Consider the following 19,869-nt stretch of genomic DNA (forward strand, 5'->3'; position numbering starts at 1 on the left):
AGTGAAAGTATAAGGCCTTGCTGGGGAGATTCTCGCTGGAAATAGGTGAGCGGGGATTGGGAGCCAGAGAGTAAAGGAGGGAGAAAGGGACAAGGAAGGGAAATGGGTGAGCAAAGATGCATGAGGATTTTGGCAACTTTCTTGCCACTCTTTTTCTTGTATCTTCCACTTTTTTGACCTCATGACACATGTAGAGTACAAGCTCCTGGACAGACTCACCAGAGGACAGAAATAGTGTTTTTGAGGTAGGAGTGAAAGGTACTGTAGTGGACAGGAGTTGGAGTCAGGCGACCCAGTGCGAGTCCTGCTGTGTGGCCTGAGCAGACCCAGCGCCCTCTCTGCGCCTCCTGGCTCCACCCTTCAGTGTACTGGCTGGATGGGGTGCTCTTTGGGGGTTCCTGCAGTCTCAGCCTCTGAGGGCTCAGTGTGGACAGTGAGGTGGGAAGGGAGCCTGTCTCCGGCCGGCCGGGCCTGGCTGTGTTTAACCTGCCTTGGCTGATACCAGGCCTGCAGAGTCACGCAAAATAGCCCCAGAGGAAGATGTTGACGGCCAGCAGGAGGACGGCGCTGATGTTGCAGACGCTTCTCCAGAGCGGCTCCTCCTCGATGCTGGTCAGTTTCTGCTCCAGCGCGGCCTTCTCCGCGGGGCTCAGCGCTTGCTCCGGGGCCCGCGAGAGCCCCCAGCCAGCCCCAGAGCAGCTGTCCCCAGGACCTGCGTGGGGCTGAGGGACAGAAGTCAGAGGGGAGGAAGGCAGGGGGGCGGCAGGGCGAGCTTGGAGAAAGGAGATGATGAGAGAGCAGGGCCGGGACAGAGATGGTGAAAAACCCAAGAAAGGAATGAAGCGCACGGAAGGGGGCAGAGGCAGGGGGAACAGTCAGCTTAGCCCGGGTGCAAGCCGCAGGCTGGGCGCTGAGCTGGGGTGCCACGCTGACCCCCCAAACCGTCATCTAGCGGAAGCATCCCCGTGTTGCAGGGAGAGGGGTGTTAAGGGGCGAGGATAACGAACGCAGTTCAACCCAGTTCGGAGCGCGTGCCCCGCCTGAGGACCGAGCGGCTCAGCACGAGGAAGCGCACTTCACAGTGATATAAACCAAATCCTTGCGCTGTGCTTTGTCAGTAATGAGGGCAATGGTTCAGCTCTCATCTGCCTTACTCGTTTAATAGCCATCTGGGACGGGAGGAGGGGTGATATTTTGGGGAATCTCTTAGAGACCCCATCCCCAGTGACCCCCCAGATGGGGTCTTTGGGACCCATGACCTGGTGTCCATCCCCACTGCTCCCCCCATGTGCCCTCAGCCTACCTGCAGGCTTTTCCTGGCCGTGCCTGGGGTTCTCTGTCCCTCCGGCCCCTGTAGGACGCTCCCCAGATGGCACGTCCGCTGTCCCTGCTGTGCTCTCCCGCGCCTCCCTCTTCAGCTCAGAGTGAGGACCGTGCCGTGTCCACCACGTCAGGCGAGCGAGCTGGAGGAGAGCAAACAGCCTTGGCTCAGGGACCTTTGGAAGGAAGTCGGGCTGTAGAAAGAGAGGACACCCCTTCCCGGGAGGCCGGCAGAGCAGCGAGGAGAACAAGGAAGGAGCACAGGGCTGGAGGACGAGGCCTGCCTCTGAGGCCCGACTGCCCCGTCCTTGGAAAATCTGGATTCCCTGCACCTGTTCCGTACAGGGCTCGTGCCGGGGGCCGAAAACACCGCGGGTCCGGCTGGGCCCCTGACCTCCCGCAGCTCACGGGCAGGGAGACGCAAGGCCGGACACAGGGAGGCAGGCGGCCCACAGCAGCAGCTCCCGAGGTCAGGCTGAGAAGCTGAGACTACGTGAAGCTAGTAGGCCGTGGGAGTCACCGCACGCGGGAAGCAGAGGGAAGAGGCTCAGCTCTGGGCTTTAGGAAGATCTCTCGGAGTGAACTGATGAGATCCAGCCTGGAGACAGTTGCAAAAGTGGAACCAGAAACAATGAGCATTTGAGGTCACGGGGTGGGGGGCAGCCCCAAGGTTGAGGAGTGAGAGCTGCAGGCCGTGGTGACTGACTGGAGGCAGCCGCCGTGGCTCTCAGGGCGGCCCTGGACCTTCAGATGGGTAGCGGGGCCCCTCATCGAGCTCGAGCCGGCAGGAGGACGACTGAGCTTGGTGATGGCGGGAGTGAGAGAGAGTGAGAGAGAAAGCCTGAGGGCGGGGGCGTGGTCATTCTCTCTCTCACACACACACACACACACACACACACACACACACACAGAGCAGGAGCTTGAAGAGCCCGGAGGGCCTCACAGCGGAGACGTCCACGGATCCCTACGGAACAATGATATTTAAGGGGCAGGAAGAAAATCCCATGAAGATGACAGAGGAGCAGGCAGAGGGGTCGAAAAATATACAGTGAGCAGAAGAGAGGTCTCCAAGATGCAGGACGTGGGCAGTAGCGTCTGGTTCTCTTCAGAGTTCGCTTGAGATGAAGATGGAGAAGTGACCAGTAACAAGGTTGTTGGGAATGTTGGTGTGAGCGATGCTGGAGGGCACTGGGACACCAGGCCGACTCAGCGGGTCGAGGAGTAGGTGAGGGGGGAAGTGGAGGCTGGCGATGGACACCACTCTTCACAAAGTTTGCTGTTGAGGGTCAGAGAGGGAGACAATTGTACCTGGAGGAGAACGGGAGCCAGGGAGGGGATTTTTAACTGGGAAGGACTTCAGTGTGGGAATGAGACAGCAGACAGTGGGGACCTGAAGGATCAAGCGGTGGGGGGGACCATTTCAGGGGTGAGCCCCTGGGGAAGACAGTCTCTGGGTTCACCTGTGAATACACTGCTTGTTTGTAGGAATTCGTGACACTAAGGGTATAGGTCATTTTGCGAACTCTAAAGGTAAGGAGTGTTATTAATTATTTCCACCCAGTGTTTCAAGGACCAACTTCTGGCATGGGCTCTCTTACGGGCTGAATACTGTTCCCCCCAAATTCATATGTTGAAATCCTTACCCCCCCCCCCACTTCAGAGTGTAACTGTATTCGGAGAGAGGGTCTTTAAAGAGGTGATTAAGGTTAAATGAGGTCTGATGAGTGGACCCTAAGGACACCAATATGACTGGTGCTCTTAGAAGAGATTTGGACACAGACAGGCACAGGGAAAGACCACGTGAAGACAGAGAGAAGACGGCCACCTATGAGCTAAGGAGAGAGGCCTCAGAGGAAGCAACCTGACCAACCCCTTGACTCCTGGCCTCCAGATCTGCGAGGAAGTAAATTCCTGTCATTTAAGCCACTCACCCTGTTGTACTTTGCTATGGCAGCCTGAGCAAAGTAATACCCTTCTGCTCTAAAGAAAAAAGCTTTCAAAAGACTGAGCATCGGTGTCTGAGGACTGGTAAACCCATCGGCGTGGGAGCGGTGAGGGCTTCCAATCGAGCTCTTGCTCTGCTAGACTGTTTCTTTTCTCATAAACCTGTTTCTTCAAGGTCCAACTCAAGTGACATTGTCGGGGACCCTCCCCTCCCCCCAGGGGTGACTGCCTCTCCTCTGCCCTCGGCTGCACCCTTTGAGCTTGGGCCTTCTGTACCTTCTCTTGGGAGAGTAACTGTTGGTGTTGGGGTCTTCCTCCCCCACTCCCCATCCCTGCGCCCCACGGGCAGTTGCTGGCAGGGACCATTCATCTTTGTAAGCCCAGTACAGTGCCTGGCACAGAGTAGGTGCCCGCTGAGTAATTTTCCAATTGAATGAATTACTTTTCACTTGGGAATTAACAGCCCAAGGAGCTCACCGTCCCCAGCCATCTGTGATCTCAACTCAGTGGAGGAAGAGTCGATGGTGGAAGTCCAGGCACTGTGGGTAGGGGAACATTTGGGGGGGCCTTGTTCTGAACACTCCACTTGCCTTTTCCTCAGGGATGGGGGCTGTGCAGAGGCTGACAGTGACGATGACGATGGCCGTGAGCCCACAGAGGAGGAGTGCAAAGTAGAGGTAGTGGAAGTCTTTCAGCACGGCCGGCCTCGGGTCTGCCTCCCCACAGGCTGGGGCTGGGTACGAGAACTCCAGGGTCATGCGCAGAAGCCCCACCACCAGGCCAAATATGAGGCCCCAAAAGGCTCCCTGCGGAGAGAGGGCAGTGCAGAGGTGGGATCCAGCGGGGAACCCCTAGGAAGCTAAAAGCCATGGTTTGGTTTGTCACCGCGTTTGCAAGTCTGCCTAAGTTCCCCATGAATGCCGAGGCTTTGTCTTAACCTAAAGGCAGGCAGAGCAGTTTATTGGAAAAGGTCAGACTAGGCTCCACTGCAGAACAATGACTGAAGCAGTGACTCGACCTCACTCACATGCAGTGATAAGCAAATTAATAAGTACTAAGGGTAGGTGCTTAATATTCAACTAGAATGGAATTTGCTTTTGTAATCAGCAGGGAAAGCCAGGATCTTCCTCCCCAGCTTTCTGTTATCAGAAATCAGAAATCAGAATTAGAACTCCTCCTTTTTTATTTTTAAAGAAAAGCTCTGGCACGTCCTATATCTTCTCTGTAGCACTGTTGGACCCTAACCTCTACCTGTTCCCCAAGTATAAGAAGGCTTATATTTTCAAAAATTCTGGAATGAATAGAAACCTCCAGAATTCAACCGAGTCCTGCCGTGCAGTCTAGTTATCAGCAGGGGGACTCGAGCTCTGCAAACAGTAGACCCAGCAGAGGCCTGGCTTAACTACTCCACTGGGGGAGGGGCTTCTAGGATCGCCCTTATGATGACCCTGGGCTCCCACGTGGCCCCTGTACAATCACGTCCATGATGCTCCTTACCTCCCCCAGGTACAGCCAGCAATTTGGGCCTGTCTTTTCTAGGCTATCCTGGGGAGTGACCAGGGTTACCCTCCTGGTACCTCCCAGGGTCTGTCACATTTCCGTGCAGTTTCATAAGTGGCATGTGTGCAGGCACCCCTGTAAGCTCACACTTTGTTTCCTCATCCTCTTTGCTGTTATTTTGCCGACGTGTAGAGCCCTGCCGTGTTAGAGGGCTTCCCGTCTGCTTGCTTTTACACACACTGTTCCTCATGTCGGGAAGACTCTTTCCTCTCCCATTAATCCTTCAGATCTCAGCTCACAAGTCCCTTTGTGACCCCCCCTCCCAGGCGTCCCATAGGTTATGTGTTCCTGCTCTTTGCTCTCATGGCAGCTATCATACTTTGCTCTTATTGCATATCGAAACCTCTTTCCTCCCGCTGGCCCAGTGACGGCAGACTTATGTGAACTTTGTAAACCATTGCATCCCTGGAGCCTCTCTAGTGGGATTGATTCATGTTTGCTGAGTGAATGAATAAATCTAGACCCGATGCTATGGCTGGGGAGACGGAAGCCTGGAGGGGGCAAGTCCAGGTTATGGACAGACTAGCTCTCCTGACCCTCTGGTGTTCTGGGAGAGACAGGTGCACTGCTGCACTCACAGGCTCTGTGACCCTCTTGCAGAAGATGGCCAGCAGGAAGAGGGCAGTGATGGGTGGGGCCAGGTAGCTGGTGACGGACTGGATGTAGTCGAAGAGCTGCCCGCTGTTGGAGCTTTGGATGATGGGGACCCAGAGGATGCTGATGACGACGAGCAACACCACAAACACTCTGCCAGGAGAGAACAGGGCACGTGAAGAGCGCTCGGAGCGGCATGGCAGGGGGGCAGGTGAAGGTGATGTACGGGAACCAGGAAGGGAGAAAGGAGGGGAACGCTGAATCAGAGAAGACAGGATCACAAAGGCAAAGATTCCAGAAAGTTAGACTCTTAAAATCCCAGAATATCAGAATCCAAAAAACCCCAAATTTTAAAAATCCCTTTGAAAGTGTGTAGCCCATCTGCTTTCGGGAAGAAATCCATTCCTTTCCCCTTCACCACCCACCTGAGTAAATGGCCCCTGGTTGAAAAACTTTTCTTGGGTGTGTTGGGTGCAATGATGCATATTGCCAGGAGATGGTGCCCAAACCTCACTGACTGATGCCATCAGGTGCAGTAAAACTTGGCAGGTGAGCAAAGAGATAAAAGGATTCTGCACACCTGTCCTCTTCTCTCCTTTCCCTCCCATTTTCTCTCTCTCCGGCCACACTAGAGCAGCAGCTAAACTGCAGGAGCTACCTGCCGTTCACTCCCTTCTTAGCCCCCACCTCTTTGTACAATCTGTCCTGTGCTCAGATCCTTTGATGGTCAGTCCCTGTGCATAGGGCTGGGATGCACAGAGGAGCGGACCGTAGGGACCCATGGCAGCCGTGGGCAGAAAGCATCGTGATGGAAGGAACAGTGAATGCAAAGGCAGGGAGATGGAAAAGAGCAAGTTATCTAAACTCAAGTAGAGAATGAACACGTTAGTCCAGAAACCTGAGTTACAGAGCCTTAAATTATGAAGCAAAGAGTTCAGAAAGGGCCTCTTAACTTTGTGCAAACTATAAATGCCCAACCCAGGGAGAAAAAGAAAAAATAGCCACCAAGTTATATTTTGAAAAGGCATAAAATGAATACCTATGAGATAAAGTTCAAATTTCAGCTGAGTTTTCAAAGCCCTGCATCCTTTGGAGACAACCTTCCTATGAACACCTCCATCGATGCGGGCCCCTCACTGCATTACATGTTTCTGATTTTCTCATTAAACTGTGTGCACCCTCAGGGCAGGACCATATAAGTCGCCCCTGTGTCAGCAGCACAAAGGTATGATGCAGGACACGTGCTCGGGGTGAGACTGAAGGAGTCTTTCTGTTATCCGGGGATGACATCCAGAGCTGGTCTGGAAGACACTGGGGGTGGGCTGCTTGCTAACATCTTTCCATCTATACAGTTCATCTTTCATTGAGTCAATGCTTTGTCAGCTTCTCTCATTTACCCTCTTGATCAGTTCCAAGATAAAATTGAACAGGCAGGGAAGAGATTTTTTTTCTCCTTATTCTGGAGGGAGGGGAGTGGTCCAGAGCTGGGGAGGAACTCACCTGAGGTCCTGTAGAAAGTTGGCGCTAGGAACCAGGGGCTCTGACTGCCAGTGCAGGGCCCAGACCCAGCCGCATCTCCTTGGGGTAACCCAGGGCAGGGAGGAGAGGGGAGAGTGGTTTTGCCTACAGGGAGGGGGTGCTCCGGAAGGATGGGCCAGCGCACCTGCCCACCACCATCAGCTCCTGCTCTGTTGCCTGTCTGCGGAAGTGCTGCCACACGTCAATGGCAAACAGGGTACTGCTGCTGTTGAAGATGGAGGTGAGTGAGCTCATGAGGGCGGCCATGATCACTGCGATCATCAGGCCCCGCAGACCTGGGGAGAGATGAGGTCTCTGCGGACAGCTGGCCCGTGAAGGCCAGCTCTGCCAGCAACCACGGAGGCTGCCAGCATCCAGCAGAATCACGAGTTTAGGGGAGGGAAAGGGATGGGGACGGTGTTGAATGAGGTGCCCAACCAGGAATCCTGGAGACCCACAGCACTAGAGGCCGGGTTCTGGCCACACTCTACCTCTGCCGCCCCCTGTGGCCTTGGCCGAGTCATCTGTCCTCCCTGAGCCTCAGTTTCCTCATCTGCACTATTAAGGGATGTGAGACTAGCTGATCTTTATGGTTCTCTGCAGACTGGACATCTCGGTCTGGGTTTTAAACCTTGTAGACACTTGGTTAGTGGGCCCTGGTCGGGAGGAGGGTGACTATTAATTATTGAGTGGTTTTTTTCAGTGTTTTGAACCTTTTTCAATGATGCTATGATACCAGGCTAAAGCCCCAGCTTGGGAGGCAGAATCCCTGGAACTTTCTGAAGGTTTTATTTTAATTAATTATTTATTTATTTTAATTTTTAATACAAATTTTAAAGGTTACTTTCCATTTTCACTTACTACAACACGTTGGCCATATTCCCCATTTTCTACAGTACATCTTTGAGCCTATCTTACACCCAATAATTTGTGCCTCTCAGTCCCCCACCCCAATGTCCTCCCCCTCCAGGAACCACTAGTTCCTTCCCTATATCTGAGTCTGCTTCTTTTTTTGTAATATTCACTAGTTTGTTGGGTTTTTTAGAGTCCACATATAAGTGATATTATATAGTATTTGTCTTTCTCTGTCTGACTTATTTCATTTAACATAATGCCCTCCAAGTCCATCCACGTTGCTGCAAATAGCAAAATTTCATTCTTTTTATGGCTGAGTAATATTCCATTGTGTATATATACACCACCTTTATTCGTTCATCTGTTGACGGACACTTAGGTTACTTCTATATCTTGGCAATTATAAATAGTGCTGCTATAAACATTGGGGTGCGTGTATCTTTTTGAATTCGTGTTTTTGGGTTTTTTTTTTTATATCTATACTCACAGGAGTGGCATTGCTGGGTCTTATGGTAGTTATACTTTTAGTTTTTTGAGAAACCTCCATACTGTTTTCCACAGGCAGAAGCCATGGGTTTGTTTCCTGGTTCTGCAAGGAACTAGCTGTGTGATCTTTGGACTAGTTCTGACCCTTTCTGGGCCTGTTTTCAACCTGTAACAAGGGAGGGTGGGGCCCACTGGTATCTCAAGTCTCTATGATTCTGATGAGGAAGCATCTAGAAACACAACTCCCTGGCCAGCCCCACCTCAGTCCTCTTTCCCCTCAGTCCAAATATTTAACCACCTCCTGCACGCCTCCCTGGATGACTCAAAGTGTCCCAAATCTAGGCCAGCATCTTCCTCTGGGGCCCCTGCTTCTTCCTTTGGTTAATGATATGATATGTTCAAGTTATTCTGGACCCTTCCTCTGCCTCCCTCCTACCCCACCTCCCTCAGCCAGTCCCTCTCTGGCTGCTCTGTCCTAACTGGGCCTCCACCACCATCTCCACTATTTCTTTGATTCATTTCTTGTTCCACTGGAGGGAGGGAATAACTCAATTTCCCTCCATAAACCTGCCTTTCTTTCTATGTCCCCAGTCTCAACATCATTGTAAACTCAAGACCTGCAAGCCCTGTTTGGATCCCTCTGTCTTTCTTGTCCCTCAAACACAATCAGTCATCAAGTCCTGCCAATTCTATCTCACAAGTATCATCTAAACCCTTTCTGTCCATCCCTAAAGACACTGACCTGGTCCAAGCCACCACTACTGCCTTGACCACTGAAAATCCCTCAGGATCTATCTCCCTGCCTCCCCCTAAGGTGAACCCTCCGTGCAGAGTGATCCTTCTGAAGCACACATCCAATCATGCACGCTGGCCTGAAACCCCCAGTGACCCTCCACTGCCCTCAGGGTAAAGGTCACGCTGCACAGTGGGGCACAGCCACCAAGTCCTCCCCACGAAGGTGGTCTTCATTCCTGCTGCATCTGAGCCCACACTGGCGACTTTCAGTTCAGACTTGACACTCTCTCATACCTGGGCCTTTGCACATACGGGCCCTCATCCCTGGAACGACATTTCCCACGCCCCTCCGCCTTTGTCTGCCTGAGATGTTCCCCGGCACTCAGCTCCATTTCCTCTCCTCTGGGAAACCTTCCTCCACATTCCTCCAAAGTGGGTCAGGTGCCTCCTTAGGACTCCCTCAGCCCCACCGTGTCCCCGCACTGGTCCCACTGTATTGTGCCTTCTGCTTGGGTACCCTGCAGACTGCATTGAGCTCGAGAGCAGGGGCCTGCCTTTTATCTCTGTATGTCCAGAGCCAGGGCACAGAGTAGTGTCCTACAGATGCTTGTGAAAAGTGTGTGTGTGTGTGTGTATTAGGAACGGGGGTGCGGAGGTGAATGTTTTCATTTTCTCTTCCCATCTACGACCATCCTCATGCAATCCCTCTTGGGCAGTGGGGGTGGGATGAGGCTGGAAAGCTGGTGTGCGGCGTGATGTGGGGGGATGGGACTTACCCATGGGCATGAGAGCCATGACCAGCTTGGGGTAGGCAATGTTGGAACATCCCACGCGGGCCCCGCAGATTCTTTGGCAGATGTCAGGGTCCACGCAGCCCACTTCATCTGCAGAAGAAGTGATGGCAGTCAGAGCTAAACCATCCCGTGCCTTCTCTGGCTGGCCCAGTACCTGCTTTCTGACCCCATAGGAAAGTGTTCACTGGTGAGTGGCGGGAGTCAGCGTCTAGAGGGTCAAAGGGCAGGTGGAGGTCAGGTCCTGGGATTTCGGAGTGTCTGATAGACTTCTCAACCACATACTACCCTGCAAAACCTGATAGACCCCTCTGGGTTTTAGGCCCTATATCTTAATAAAAGGCAAATATCCTTGCAAGGCACCATGAATGCCTCAATTGGTCTTTCCCTTATAGAGAGAAAGCAGGATGTTAAAATGACATTCAGATACAAATTTCTTCTACTGATACACATACTGTATGTTTGGTCCACAAAGCCTAACGAACTTACTATGTGTTCTTTTCTTTAATATACATTTATTTATTTATTTATCTTTGGCTGCGTTGGGTCTTCGCTGCTGCGCGCAGGCTTTCTTTTTAGTTGCGGGTGAGCAGGGGCTACTCTTTGTTGCGGTGTGTGAGCTTCTCATTGTGGTGGCTTCTCCTGTTGCAGAGCACGGGCTCTAGGCACGTGGGCTTCAGTAGTTGTGGCACGCGGGCTCAGTAGCTGTGGCTCACGGGCTCAGTAATTGTGGCGAACGGGCTTAGTTGCTCGGTGGCATGTGGGATCTTCCCAGACCAGGGCTCGAACCCGTGTCCCCTGCATTGGCAGGCAGATTCTTAACCACTGCGCAGCCAGGGAAGCCCTTACTATGTGTTCTTAATAGAAAGTGTGTGGCCCTTGCTCTGGGCCAACTTTGCCCGGAGGGAGACTAGCTCTTACCTGGGTACAGGGCCCGGCTGATCATGCCAGGCATGACGATAAAGAACATGGGAAGGATCTTCAGGTAGCCCCCCAGCACGGAGCCCCCCTTGGCGTGGGACAGACTCTTGGCGGAGAGAGACCTCTGCACAATGACCTGAAAAGACAGCAGCGCAGGAGCGCCAGTCGGGCCTGCTCGGGTTCCGCTCGGCTCCTGCGAGCCCCAGCGTGGGCACGGTGCCCCATACCTGTTCCCGAACCAGTCCCAGCCCTCTGTGCACCCACATGCCCAGTTTGCCCGCAGGAGCCACCCCAGTTTGTGGTGGGCTGGGCCAAGCTTGGTGAGGGCATCACCTGGTCGGTGCACCAGCACCACGTGGCCAGCACCGTGAGCCCGAAAATGAGGCCTGGCCAAGGGATGTCCCCGCTCACAGGGTCCCGGAGCATGTGGAAGGCGTCGGGCCGGGGGAGGTGACAGGTGGTGTTGGGGACTGTGACATTAGGGATGGCCTGCCTGTACCTCTGCTCCAGGCCTGGGTACCAGCCCACCTCTTGAAAGCCTGCAGGGAGAGAGACCACTGTGAGTGAAACAGCCCTGAGGCCCCACTGGGTCTGTCACATGACCCAGCTCGCGGGATCCCAGTCGTGTGCGGGACCCCTGAGCTCGGAACTCGTATGGGACTTGGGAGTGAGAGACGGAGTGGCACTCAGGCTCAAGACCCTGTTGTGGAGTAGAGAGAATCCTGCTCTTGGGGTGCCCTGGCCTGGAGCCGGGACATGGCTCTGTGCTCTGCAAAGTTCTGATCAGACCGTGGTGGTGACAGCCAGAGAGAGATCAGAGAGGAGTTCACAGGGGAGGGTGGGATGTATTCAGGACTCTTCCTTACCCAGAAACATGAGGACCAGGGCTCCCCCCACCATGATCACCGTCTGCAGAGTGTCTGTGTAGATCACGGCCGTGAGGCCCCCTGGGGACCCAAGGAGAGGGTTCATCAGCACCAGCAGGGGGTTCCTCTCAGGGTGCCCGCCCTGTGCTGGGCCGCGCTGGGGAGACCAGAGAACACAGGGAGCCCTCAGCGGATGGACTCTGGCCACTGCCTTCCCCGCCCCTCGTGCTCCGTGGGCCCGCCCAGAAGGCGGAGGCTGGTACAGCCACAGGCCCTCAGGTCCCTCTCCTTCTGTCCCGAAGGCCTCTGGCTGTTGTTTGGTAATATCCCAAGTCTTTTCCTTTCCTGTGCTGTTAGCTCCACCGGGAGGCCTGCCTCCCTCCCCACCCCAATGCCCACTTAAGCTCCCCCATCTTTCCAGGCCCCCTCAGCCAGGAGGAAGTCTGCCGGAGCCTGTGTCCCGCGAGCCCAGGCCTCTGTGAGGGGCTCTGCAGGAGACGGGAGAAGGCATGCTTGTGGCTCCTGTCTGGAGCAGCCCGTGGTGACTCTAGCCCGGGTCACAGTCCCCCGACCTCCACCCTATTCCCTGCTGTCGGTCTTCCTCTGTATCTCCTTCCCTGGCTCTCTCTCGGGATGGCTCTGTTTCCTCCTGTTTCTGCCCTTTCTGTTTCCCCTTTTCTCTGTTGCACTGAGTCTTTCCGCCTTTTCTTCTGATTCTGCATCTCTGTCTGCCTCTCTCTTTGTTCCCTCCAGTTTCTCTTTCTCACTCTCCCGGTCAGTTTTCACTCTGACCTCCCTGGACCTCTGTGTCCCTGTCATCCGGCGCTTCCCTCTCCACCTGTCCCTGTCTCTGCTCCTGGCACCTGCACCGGACGTGACCTCCCCTCGGCCCTACCTGTGATGGTATAGACGGCCGTCACCACCAGCAGGATCACAGTGGAGAGGTAAAGGTTCCAGCCCAAGGCCATCTGGATGAAGAGGGCTCCAGAGAAGATGTCAGTCTGCAGAGACAGCGACCCAGGAGTCCAGGTCACCCAAGGCCCTCTGTGTGGTCACCAGTGTACGTCACCTTCCTGCTCAGCAATACCAGGTGCTGTCGGCCCTCATGGTGCGATGACGATGAGCCTTACGTGCCGTGCTCAGGAGGATGGGCTTGGCCTACAAACCCTGAGGCGCCGTGGAGACTGTGAAGCAGAGGAGCATCGCGGACAGCTCTGAGCCTGAGAACCGTGTGATCCGGCAGCACTGCCAAGGGCATGTGCTGGCGGGGAAGGGGTGAAGCGGCACACTGAGGAAGTGAGACAGGAGCTGGGGTCGGGGGGTGGGGGAAGAGGCCACTGGGGGAGAAGGTGGGAACCTAGGGGCTCCCTGACGGCTCCCTGAAGGAGCAACGGCCCGCTCAGCTGCCAGATGGGCCCGCGGCTGACCTGACGGGCAGGCGCCGCAGTGCAGACGACACAGGTCCTGGACACCCACATGTTTGGGTTTATTGGAGGACGTGGGGTCGCAGCCTCTGCCTGAGCTGATTTAGGGTTATTTACAAGCATTGATGGACCAAGAGGCTGTAATGTTTCCAGCCCTGGACCTGGCAAACCCGAATGATTCAGTTCCCTTCAGGGCATGCTTGCTGGCCCCTTTACATGAGTGTTTTGTGACCCATGACAAGGGCTACTACGTGACAAAGCCTCAGGAGGCCTCAGCTGGGCCACAGAACCCAAACGTTAGTTCCAGCCCCAGAGCTAGTGCTCTGTGTGGACCTGGGCAAATCTTTTGACCTGGGTTTGTCTTCTGAGTTTAGGTCAACAGAGGAAGAATAGGCCCTTTCTAATGGTAACATTCTAGGCAATTAATGCTCCGTGCTGAATGAAGAATCAGTTAATGGCAAGATAAATGAGTGAACGAATTCTAGATTGTGACTTCTTTGGATAGAGGGACTCTCATTCACTCAACAAACATCTATCATTCATCTCTAATTACCCTACTGCTGAGGGGGAGCATGTGAGGAAGGGGTGTGGATTTTTTTTGGGGGGGGGTACATGGGCCTCTCACTGTTGTGGCCTCTCCCGTTGTGGAGCACAGGCTCCGGATGCGCAGGCTCAGCGGCCATGGCTCATGGGCCCAGCCACTCCGCGGCATGTGGGATCTTCCCGGACCGGGGCACAAACCCATGTCCCCCGCATCAGCAGGTGGACTCCCAGCCACTGAGCCACCAGGGAAGCCCAGGGGTGTGGATTTATCCTCCCTTTCTATTATCCTTCCTCTTCTAACCATCCATGCATTCATCCATCCAGCAACAATCTAGGCCTTCTCCTAAGCATTTTCAGAGAGACCTGATGGCCACAGGGGAGCAGGTACTCACTGAAATCTTGGTGAAGATGTAGAGGATGAGAGAAAGGACAGACATATACACCTGGATCCTCTGGCCCCCGAATCGCTTCTTCAGGTACTGCGGCATTGTGACCACACCGGCTGCGATGTACACGGGGACGAAGACCCAGCCGAGGGCCAGAAGCAGCCAGGTTGCCTGGGAGAGTGGGGAGAAAAAGGGATCCACGTCCTAGATGCAGGTGGAGGGGTGGTCTGTGCAGAGGAGAGCCCTGGGCAGGGAGGTAAGGGACCACAGGCCTGATCTCAGTCCTGTGTGACCTCTGATGAGGTCCTCCAGGCTTTGGTTTCCTCATCTGTAAAATGGGTGCATCTTCCCCAAGCACCTCTGAGGTTCCTCTTAGCACTAAGGCCGGGGATGGGGTGGGGTGGGGTGGGTTAAGACCCCCTTTATCCATGAGAATTCTCCAGGCCAACTTCCTTACATTCCACTCAAAGCCACCCACAGCAAGGCCTCCAGCGGCCCCTGTCCCAGCCAGGCCGATGAACAAACCGCTGCCCACATTGCTGGACATCAGAGATGCTCCGATCTGCAAGGCACAAGTGGGGCCAAGGGTCAGAGGTCAGTTTTCATTTGAATCGATCTGTAGTCAGGACTGTGGGCTTCAGGATCCGGGAAAGAGGCAGAGAGAGAGCAGAACCTGAACTCAGGGAACGTGAGCTCAGAGGGAGGAGATGCAGTGGGGGAGCAATGAGAAGAGGAATGGAACTGCTGTTTATTAGGCACTTACTGTATGCCAGGCAATGTGCTAGGCATTTTATAGGCACTGATACACTTAATCTCCACAAATATTTGGAGGGATGGGTATTCATCTTTCCACTTTACAAAGGAAGGAGTTTATGTTAGGAGAAATGAAGTCACTGGCTGCAGGCCACCCATTGAGGGAGAGGCAAAGTGGGAAAGAAGAAAAGCCATGGGAAGCAGGGTCCATGTAGGGAGGATAAAGCTCTGTTCTGGGGCCATGGATCTAAGGGCCTCCAGAGAGAAGGAAGCTGAAGGGAGAAGGGGAGTCCCCCACGAGAGGGATGGGAGAGGCCCTCTGCCACCCGGTTCCAGCAGGTCCCAGGGCAGGGCCAGGCAGTGGGAGGAGCCACGGGGTTGAGCACAGCCCAGGCCACCCCCCCAGTTAATTTTTCTCCAGGAGGCAGCCAGCTACTCTGAGGCAACAGGAGGCAATGCCAGTTAGATAGATGATGTCCACAGTCACAGCCGTCAGTACTTGAACGGCATGGCCAAGTGCCTGCTTCCGTTCTAAATATATTAACTCACCAACTCCTCACGACAACCCCACGAGGAGAGTTCTGCCATTATCCCCATTCACCTCGGGGAAACTGAGGCAAAGGCAAATAACTCGCTCAAGTTCCAGAACTGATAAGTGAGAGTCGAAATGAGGATTGCGACTCTGGCCATCTGCCTCCTGTAATCACTGCTTGTTGGGTGCTAGGTCTTAGAAAGCGTTCATTAGTGTCATCTGCTGTTGTTAGATGGGAGCTGGAGGGGAAGAGCCAGTCTTGTACCCTGTGTCACCTTAATAAAATTGTGGGGCTGGGCAGTAGAAAGTGAGAAGAAGGGAAAGCGCCGGGACATTCAGAGAAGAGGCAGCGCAGTGCAAAGGCACAGAGATAACAATAGGCCTGATGTTCCTGTGGACTTTCAGCCACCCCTCCGCCCCCGCGTGCACACAACACGTACACACACACACTCCCTCCCTCTCTTAGGGGGTCCTGGGGATGCTGCAGGCTGGGCTGGATCACTCAGTCACAGCAGAGAGCACTGGGCCTCCTACTGTGGAAGAACAGGCTCCCCAGGCTACTCTCGAGGACCCTGCCCAGGGCTCCCAGTGCAGCACTCAAGGAGCCATCAACAAGGCCGGCAGGGGACCCCACGGGCCCCCCTGAGACGGGGATGCTGCTGCGCCTTCTGCTGTCAGCCCCCAACCACGCTCCCCTCGGGCCACAGGGAGGGGAATGAGGCACCTCTCAGGACTGGCTGAGTAGGGAAGCGCGCAAAGCTATTGGACGATCATCACAGGCACCAGACGCACACACCCCAGCGGGGCAGCGGGACTGAGAGTCCCTCACCCGCAGCTGCTTCTGCCCAGGCCTTGCGCTGAAGCTGCTCTCAGTGTAGGCGGCTCAGCTCACAGCCCCGCCCCCCTGGCGAGGGCACCGCCACGTCCTCTCTCCCAGCTGCACAGGCCCACGTCCCGCTCTGTCACCATCTCTGGGGCACCCCCTCCTGCTTGGAGGCCTCGGGTTTCCTCACACCCCAGAGCTCTGCTCTCCGCAGGGCTGACCGTCCAGGCCGGCCCCCTACTGGTTCTCCTGGATGGACCCGAGGAGACCTGACCTGTCCCAGTTCTGTGCCTCCCAATGACTCGTTTCCAGGGCTGTGATTTGGGGGTGGGGTGGGGGGACCAGATGATCAGAAAGGCCTCCGAGGGGTTTCCATTCTTCTGATGAGGGCTGTCTGACGGCACCAGCGACCCTGTCCCCACCCCTGTGAGCTGCCAGGCCCACAGCCCCCCGCATCCCGGGGGAGTCTGCCATGCTCCTTTTTTTTTTTTTTGCGGTACGCGGGCCTCTCACTGTTGTGGCCTCTCCCGTTGCGGAGCACAGGCTCCGGACGCGCAGGCTCAGCGGCCATGGCTCACGGGCCCAGCCGCTCCGCGGCATGTGGGATCTTCCCGGACCGCGGCACGAACCCGCGTCCCCTGCATCGGCAGGCGGACTCTCAACCACTGCGCCACCAGGGAAGCCCTGTCATGCTCCTTTTGTCCTCACCTCTCCCTGTCCCAGACACCTGAACCTTCCAGAGAACCCTGCAGGCTTCCTGGGTTCCTCTGCTCTTTGGCGAGTCTGTCGCCAGCGGTGGGCAGCGAGGGTGGCGAGAACAAAGACAGGGATGTGCAGAGGGCCGGTGGTGCGTGGGGGCGTGTGTGCACTCACACGCCACGTGTGAGGTGTGCGTGCCTGGGCTTGCGCCAGCTTCAGTGGCCCCTGGGGCTGAGGACTCCGCTGTTAGTTTGGAAGCAGGCCTCACCCCCCTCCGTCCTATTTCAGGAAGAGGAGGTTAGCTTTGGGGACCAAAAGGAGCAAGCGGGGAGGCCTGATGGGAGGGACTGGGGCTCAAAGGACCAGTCCCTGTGGGGCGGCATCTTGCCTCTAGCATTTCCCTCACGTAACTGCTCTTTAGTGTGTATGTGTCACTTTCCCGAGAAAACCTTTCCTAATCCCACTTCCACTGTCTGGAGGTCAGAGGCCTCCCCCAGACATTCGCAGGCCCCATGCTGCCCTCCAGCTCCGCAGCCGTCAGGTTGTTTAGGAGTCTGTCTGCCCCGCCCAGCCTTGAGCTCCTCTGGGACGGGAACACTCTGCGTGGGCTCTGTAGGTCCAGTGTCCGGCGTGGGACCCACACTTAGGAGGCGCCCAGGGCACGCGGGTCCCAGCTGAGGGTTTGCAAGGTCTCTCAGGTTGCCTGGTGCCTCTGGACCAGAGAGAAGGAGCCCAGAGCCAGGAACCCCCTTGGGGGCTGTAGCCTTGGTCCAGGCAGGAGTAGGTGAGGTGGGAGCTGGGAGGTGGGGGGAGGGGCGGGAGGAGGGTCGACTCACTGGCCACCAGCTTATGGACCTTCCCGCCAGGAAGTAGCCGCCAATGGTCCCTCGGCTGGCACGGATGGACGACTGGAAAGGAAATGGCAAGAGTGAGGGTTTCCCGAGCCTCCCCCAGGCTCTGCCCTCTGCCCCAGATTCCCTGCCCCTCGAGGCAGGCACTGTGGGAACACAGGGGGTGGGAACTGCGGCTGAAGCGTTCGCCATCTTTAAGCTACGTGGCTTTGGGGGGCGTGAGCTCCCCTCTCTGGGCCTCCCTGCTCATCACCCAGGGCTGGTGTGAAGAACAAAGGAGCTAATGGGGGGTGTGTGTGTGTGTGAAATGCCCTCGTGAATGTATGGTGCTGTTCATGTGCACAGATTACTGCCATTGTGCACTCTTGTGTCCTATCCTGCTCCCCCGTCCCTGTCCAAACGTAGCTTCAGGAAATGAGTTGGGGTCTCATCCTCAGGCTACCGTGGCAGGGAGACTGCCTTGTCCCCTCCGCCCAGCCGGACTCCCACTCGGGGGACTGGGAGGTTGCAAAGCACTCGGGCTCCAGACAGAGGCAGGACTCTCCTGGGGGGCGTCTCCTGCTCCGGCCTGATGTCAGACCACACCACTGAGGTCCACCCATGACCCTGGCGCAAACCCCCTCCTGCACTGGGAGGTGGTCAGTAGTGGCCTATTTGAGGAATTACTCTGAAGACTGAAAGGGGGTGGGGGATGAAAGAACTTTCTCTCGGATGCAGGGGGTGAGTACAGGGCAGCGGGTTAAAGCCCTTATTGGATGCTGAAGCCAGGCATCTGATCGGGTCTGCAGACAAGAGAAATACCTGAAGGAGGGGAAGGGAGAGGGAAGTTGAAAGAAGCTTCTCTTCCCCCAAGAGAAAGTGACAGGTTAGTCACTAGGGCATGACTGGTGTGCAGGGCTCGCTGCTTGTCAAGACTTTGCTTGGACTCTCCTGTGCCACCTCTGGTCCTTGGGGAGGACAGATGAACAGGAATAAGTTACGTTACAGGTGGGGAAATGGAGGTCGTCTAATGGGAAGCAATTTGTCCAAAGTCACAGGGGAGTTTCTGCTTTTCATGGCTGTCCACCTCCCGGGAGCCAGAGAGCCTCTGTTTGCCCATCTCTTCCTCACACACCCTGGGAAGCAGTTCATCCCACTTTACGGATGGGGAGACTGAGGCCAGAGATGGTTCTTGACCTTGCCACAGCCTCATAAGTGACCACCTGGGGCTCCAATCACTCTCTGCCTCACAGTGGAGTCTAGAGGCGCTGGCGTTTCCCTCGAATGCTGCAGAGATAACGGCGGTCATTTATTGCTGCAGGCTGTGTGCTGGGCGCTGTGCCAGACCCTTAAATGTGTCACGCTCCTAAATGGTCAGGGTCACTTTACCTCATAGACCTTTATACTCTCATTGTCCAGATAAGAAAACTAAGGCTCCGTATGTTCCCAGGGCCATGCGGCCCTACCTGTTGGAGTTGACATCTGAACTCAGAGCTCCCCGACCTCCAAGCCTGGCGCCGTCCAGGGCATTGAGGCTCTGGTGAGCAGTGGAGAACAGAAGCATGTTGGGATCTGCCTGGCTCCCTTCCCGTGAGACGCGCAGCCCAGCTCCTTTAGAAAGCACGGCTCCTTGCCAAGGCACCATCTGGTGGAAGGTGTGGTGGGTCCAGGAGTCAAGCATTCGCATAGCTGGGGATGCTGGCATGTGGAAGAGGGCAGGCATGGGATGCGGGGAGGCCAGGGATGCATGGGGCCAAAGGAGCAGATGCACAGGGACAGGGAGTCGGGCGGGAGATGGGGGCTCGCTGTGTGAGCTCTGGCAGGTCACACCCCTCTCTGGGCCTCAGTTGCCCATCTCTAAAATGGAGGGGTTGGAGAGGATGATCCCTTAAGGTCCTTCCACATCAGCCCCTGTGCTTCCTGGACACGCCTTCCTTCTGCCCACCCCTGCCCCCAGCTCCATGACCAGCCATCGAAGAGAGCCTGCCTTTGCCTCCCCTGCCCACCCCCAACCTCCGAGCTACTCACCCAGATCCCCACGCCAATGACAAAGACAAAGTAGACGACCAGGACCGCGATGTCGTAGGCGTGCAGGCTGCCTCCAGGACCCGGTGCTGAGCGTGGAACTGTCGCAGTGCTGAGCCCATTTCCCGAAGCTCCAGGCCCCATTGCTGCCAGCTCCACGCTCATCTACTAGTCAGTCACCACCAGGCTGGACTTTGAGGCACTCCTGGTTTCATTCCTTTCCTTTAATGATTAAACAGCCCCAAGCGCCACCGGCCAATGAGA

At 55.6% G+C, this 19,869-nt stretch overlaps 1 protein-coding gene across 1 annotated transcript; it reads right to left on the minus strand.

Annotated features, from left to right (window-relative positions):
* Positions 1 to 423: 423 nt before the first annotated feature.
* On the minus strand, positions 424 to 19,783 carry SLC5A9 (solute carrier family 5 member 9). Its single transcript, XM_082864850.1, is given in 15 exon segments — positions 424 to 681; positions 683 to 722; positions 1,304 to 1,463; positions 3,855 to 4,070; positions 5,403 to 5,571; positions 7,082 to 7,232; positions 9,789 to 9,896; positions 10,725 to 10,860; positions 11,058 to 11,263; positions 11,591 to 11,671; positions 12,486 to 12,591; positions 13,950 to 14,114; positions 14,401 to 14,505; positions 17,587 to 17,658; positions 19,609 to 19,783. Coding segments are annotated over 15 exon segments (2,043 nt in total). The 5' UTR covers positions 19,771 to 19,783; the 3' UTR covers positions 424 to 515.
* Between the last annotated feature and the right edge of the window lie 86 nt (positions 19,784 to 19,869).

Source organism: Leucopleurus acutus (genome assembly GCF_964270905.1).
Source record: "Leucopleurus acutus genome assembly, chromosome: 2".
NCBI classification, from domain to species: Eukaryota; Metazoa; Chordata; class Mammalia; order Artiodactyla; family Delphinidae; genus Leucopleurus; species Leucopleurus acutus.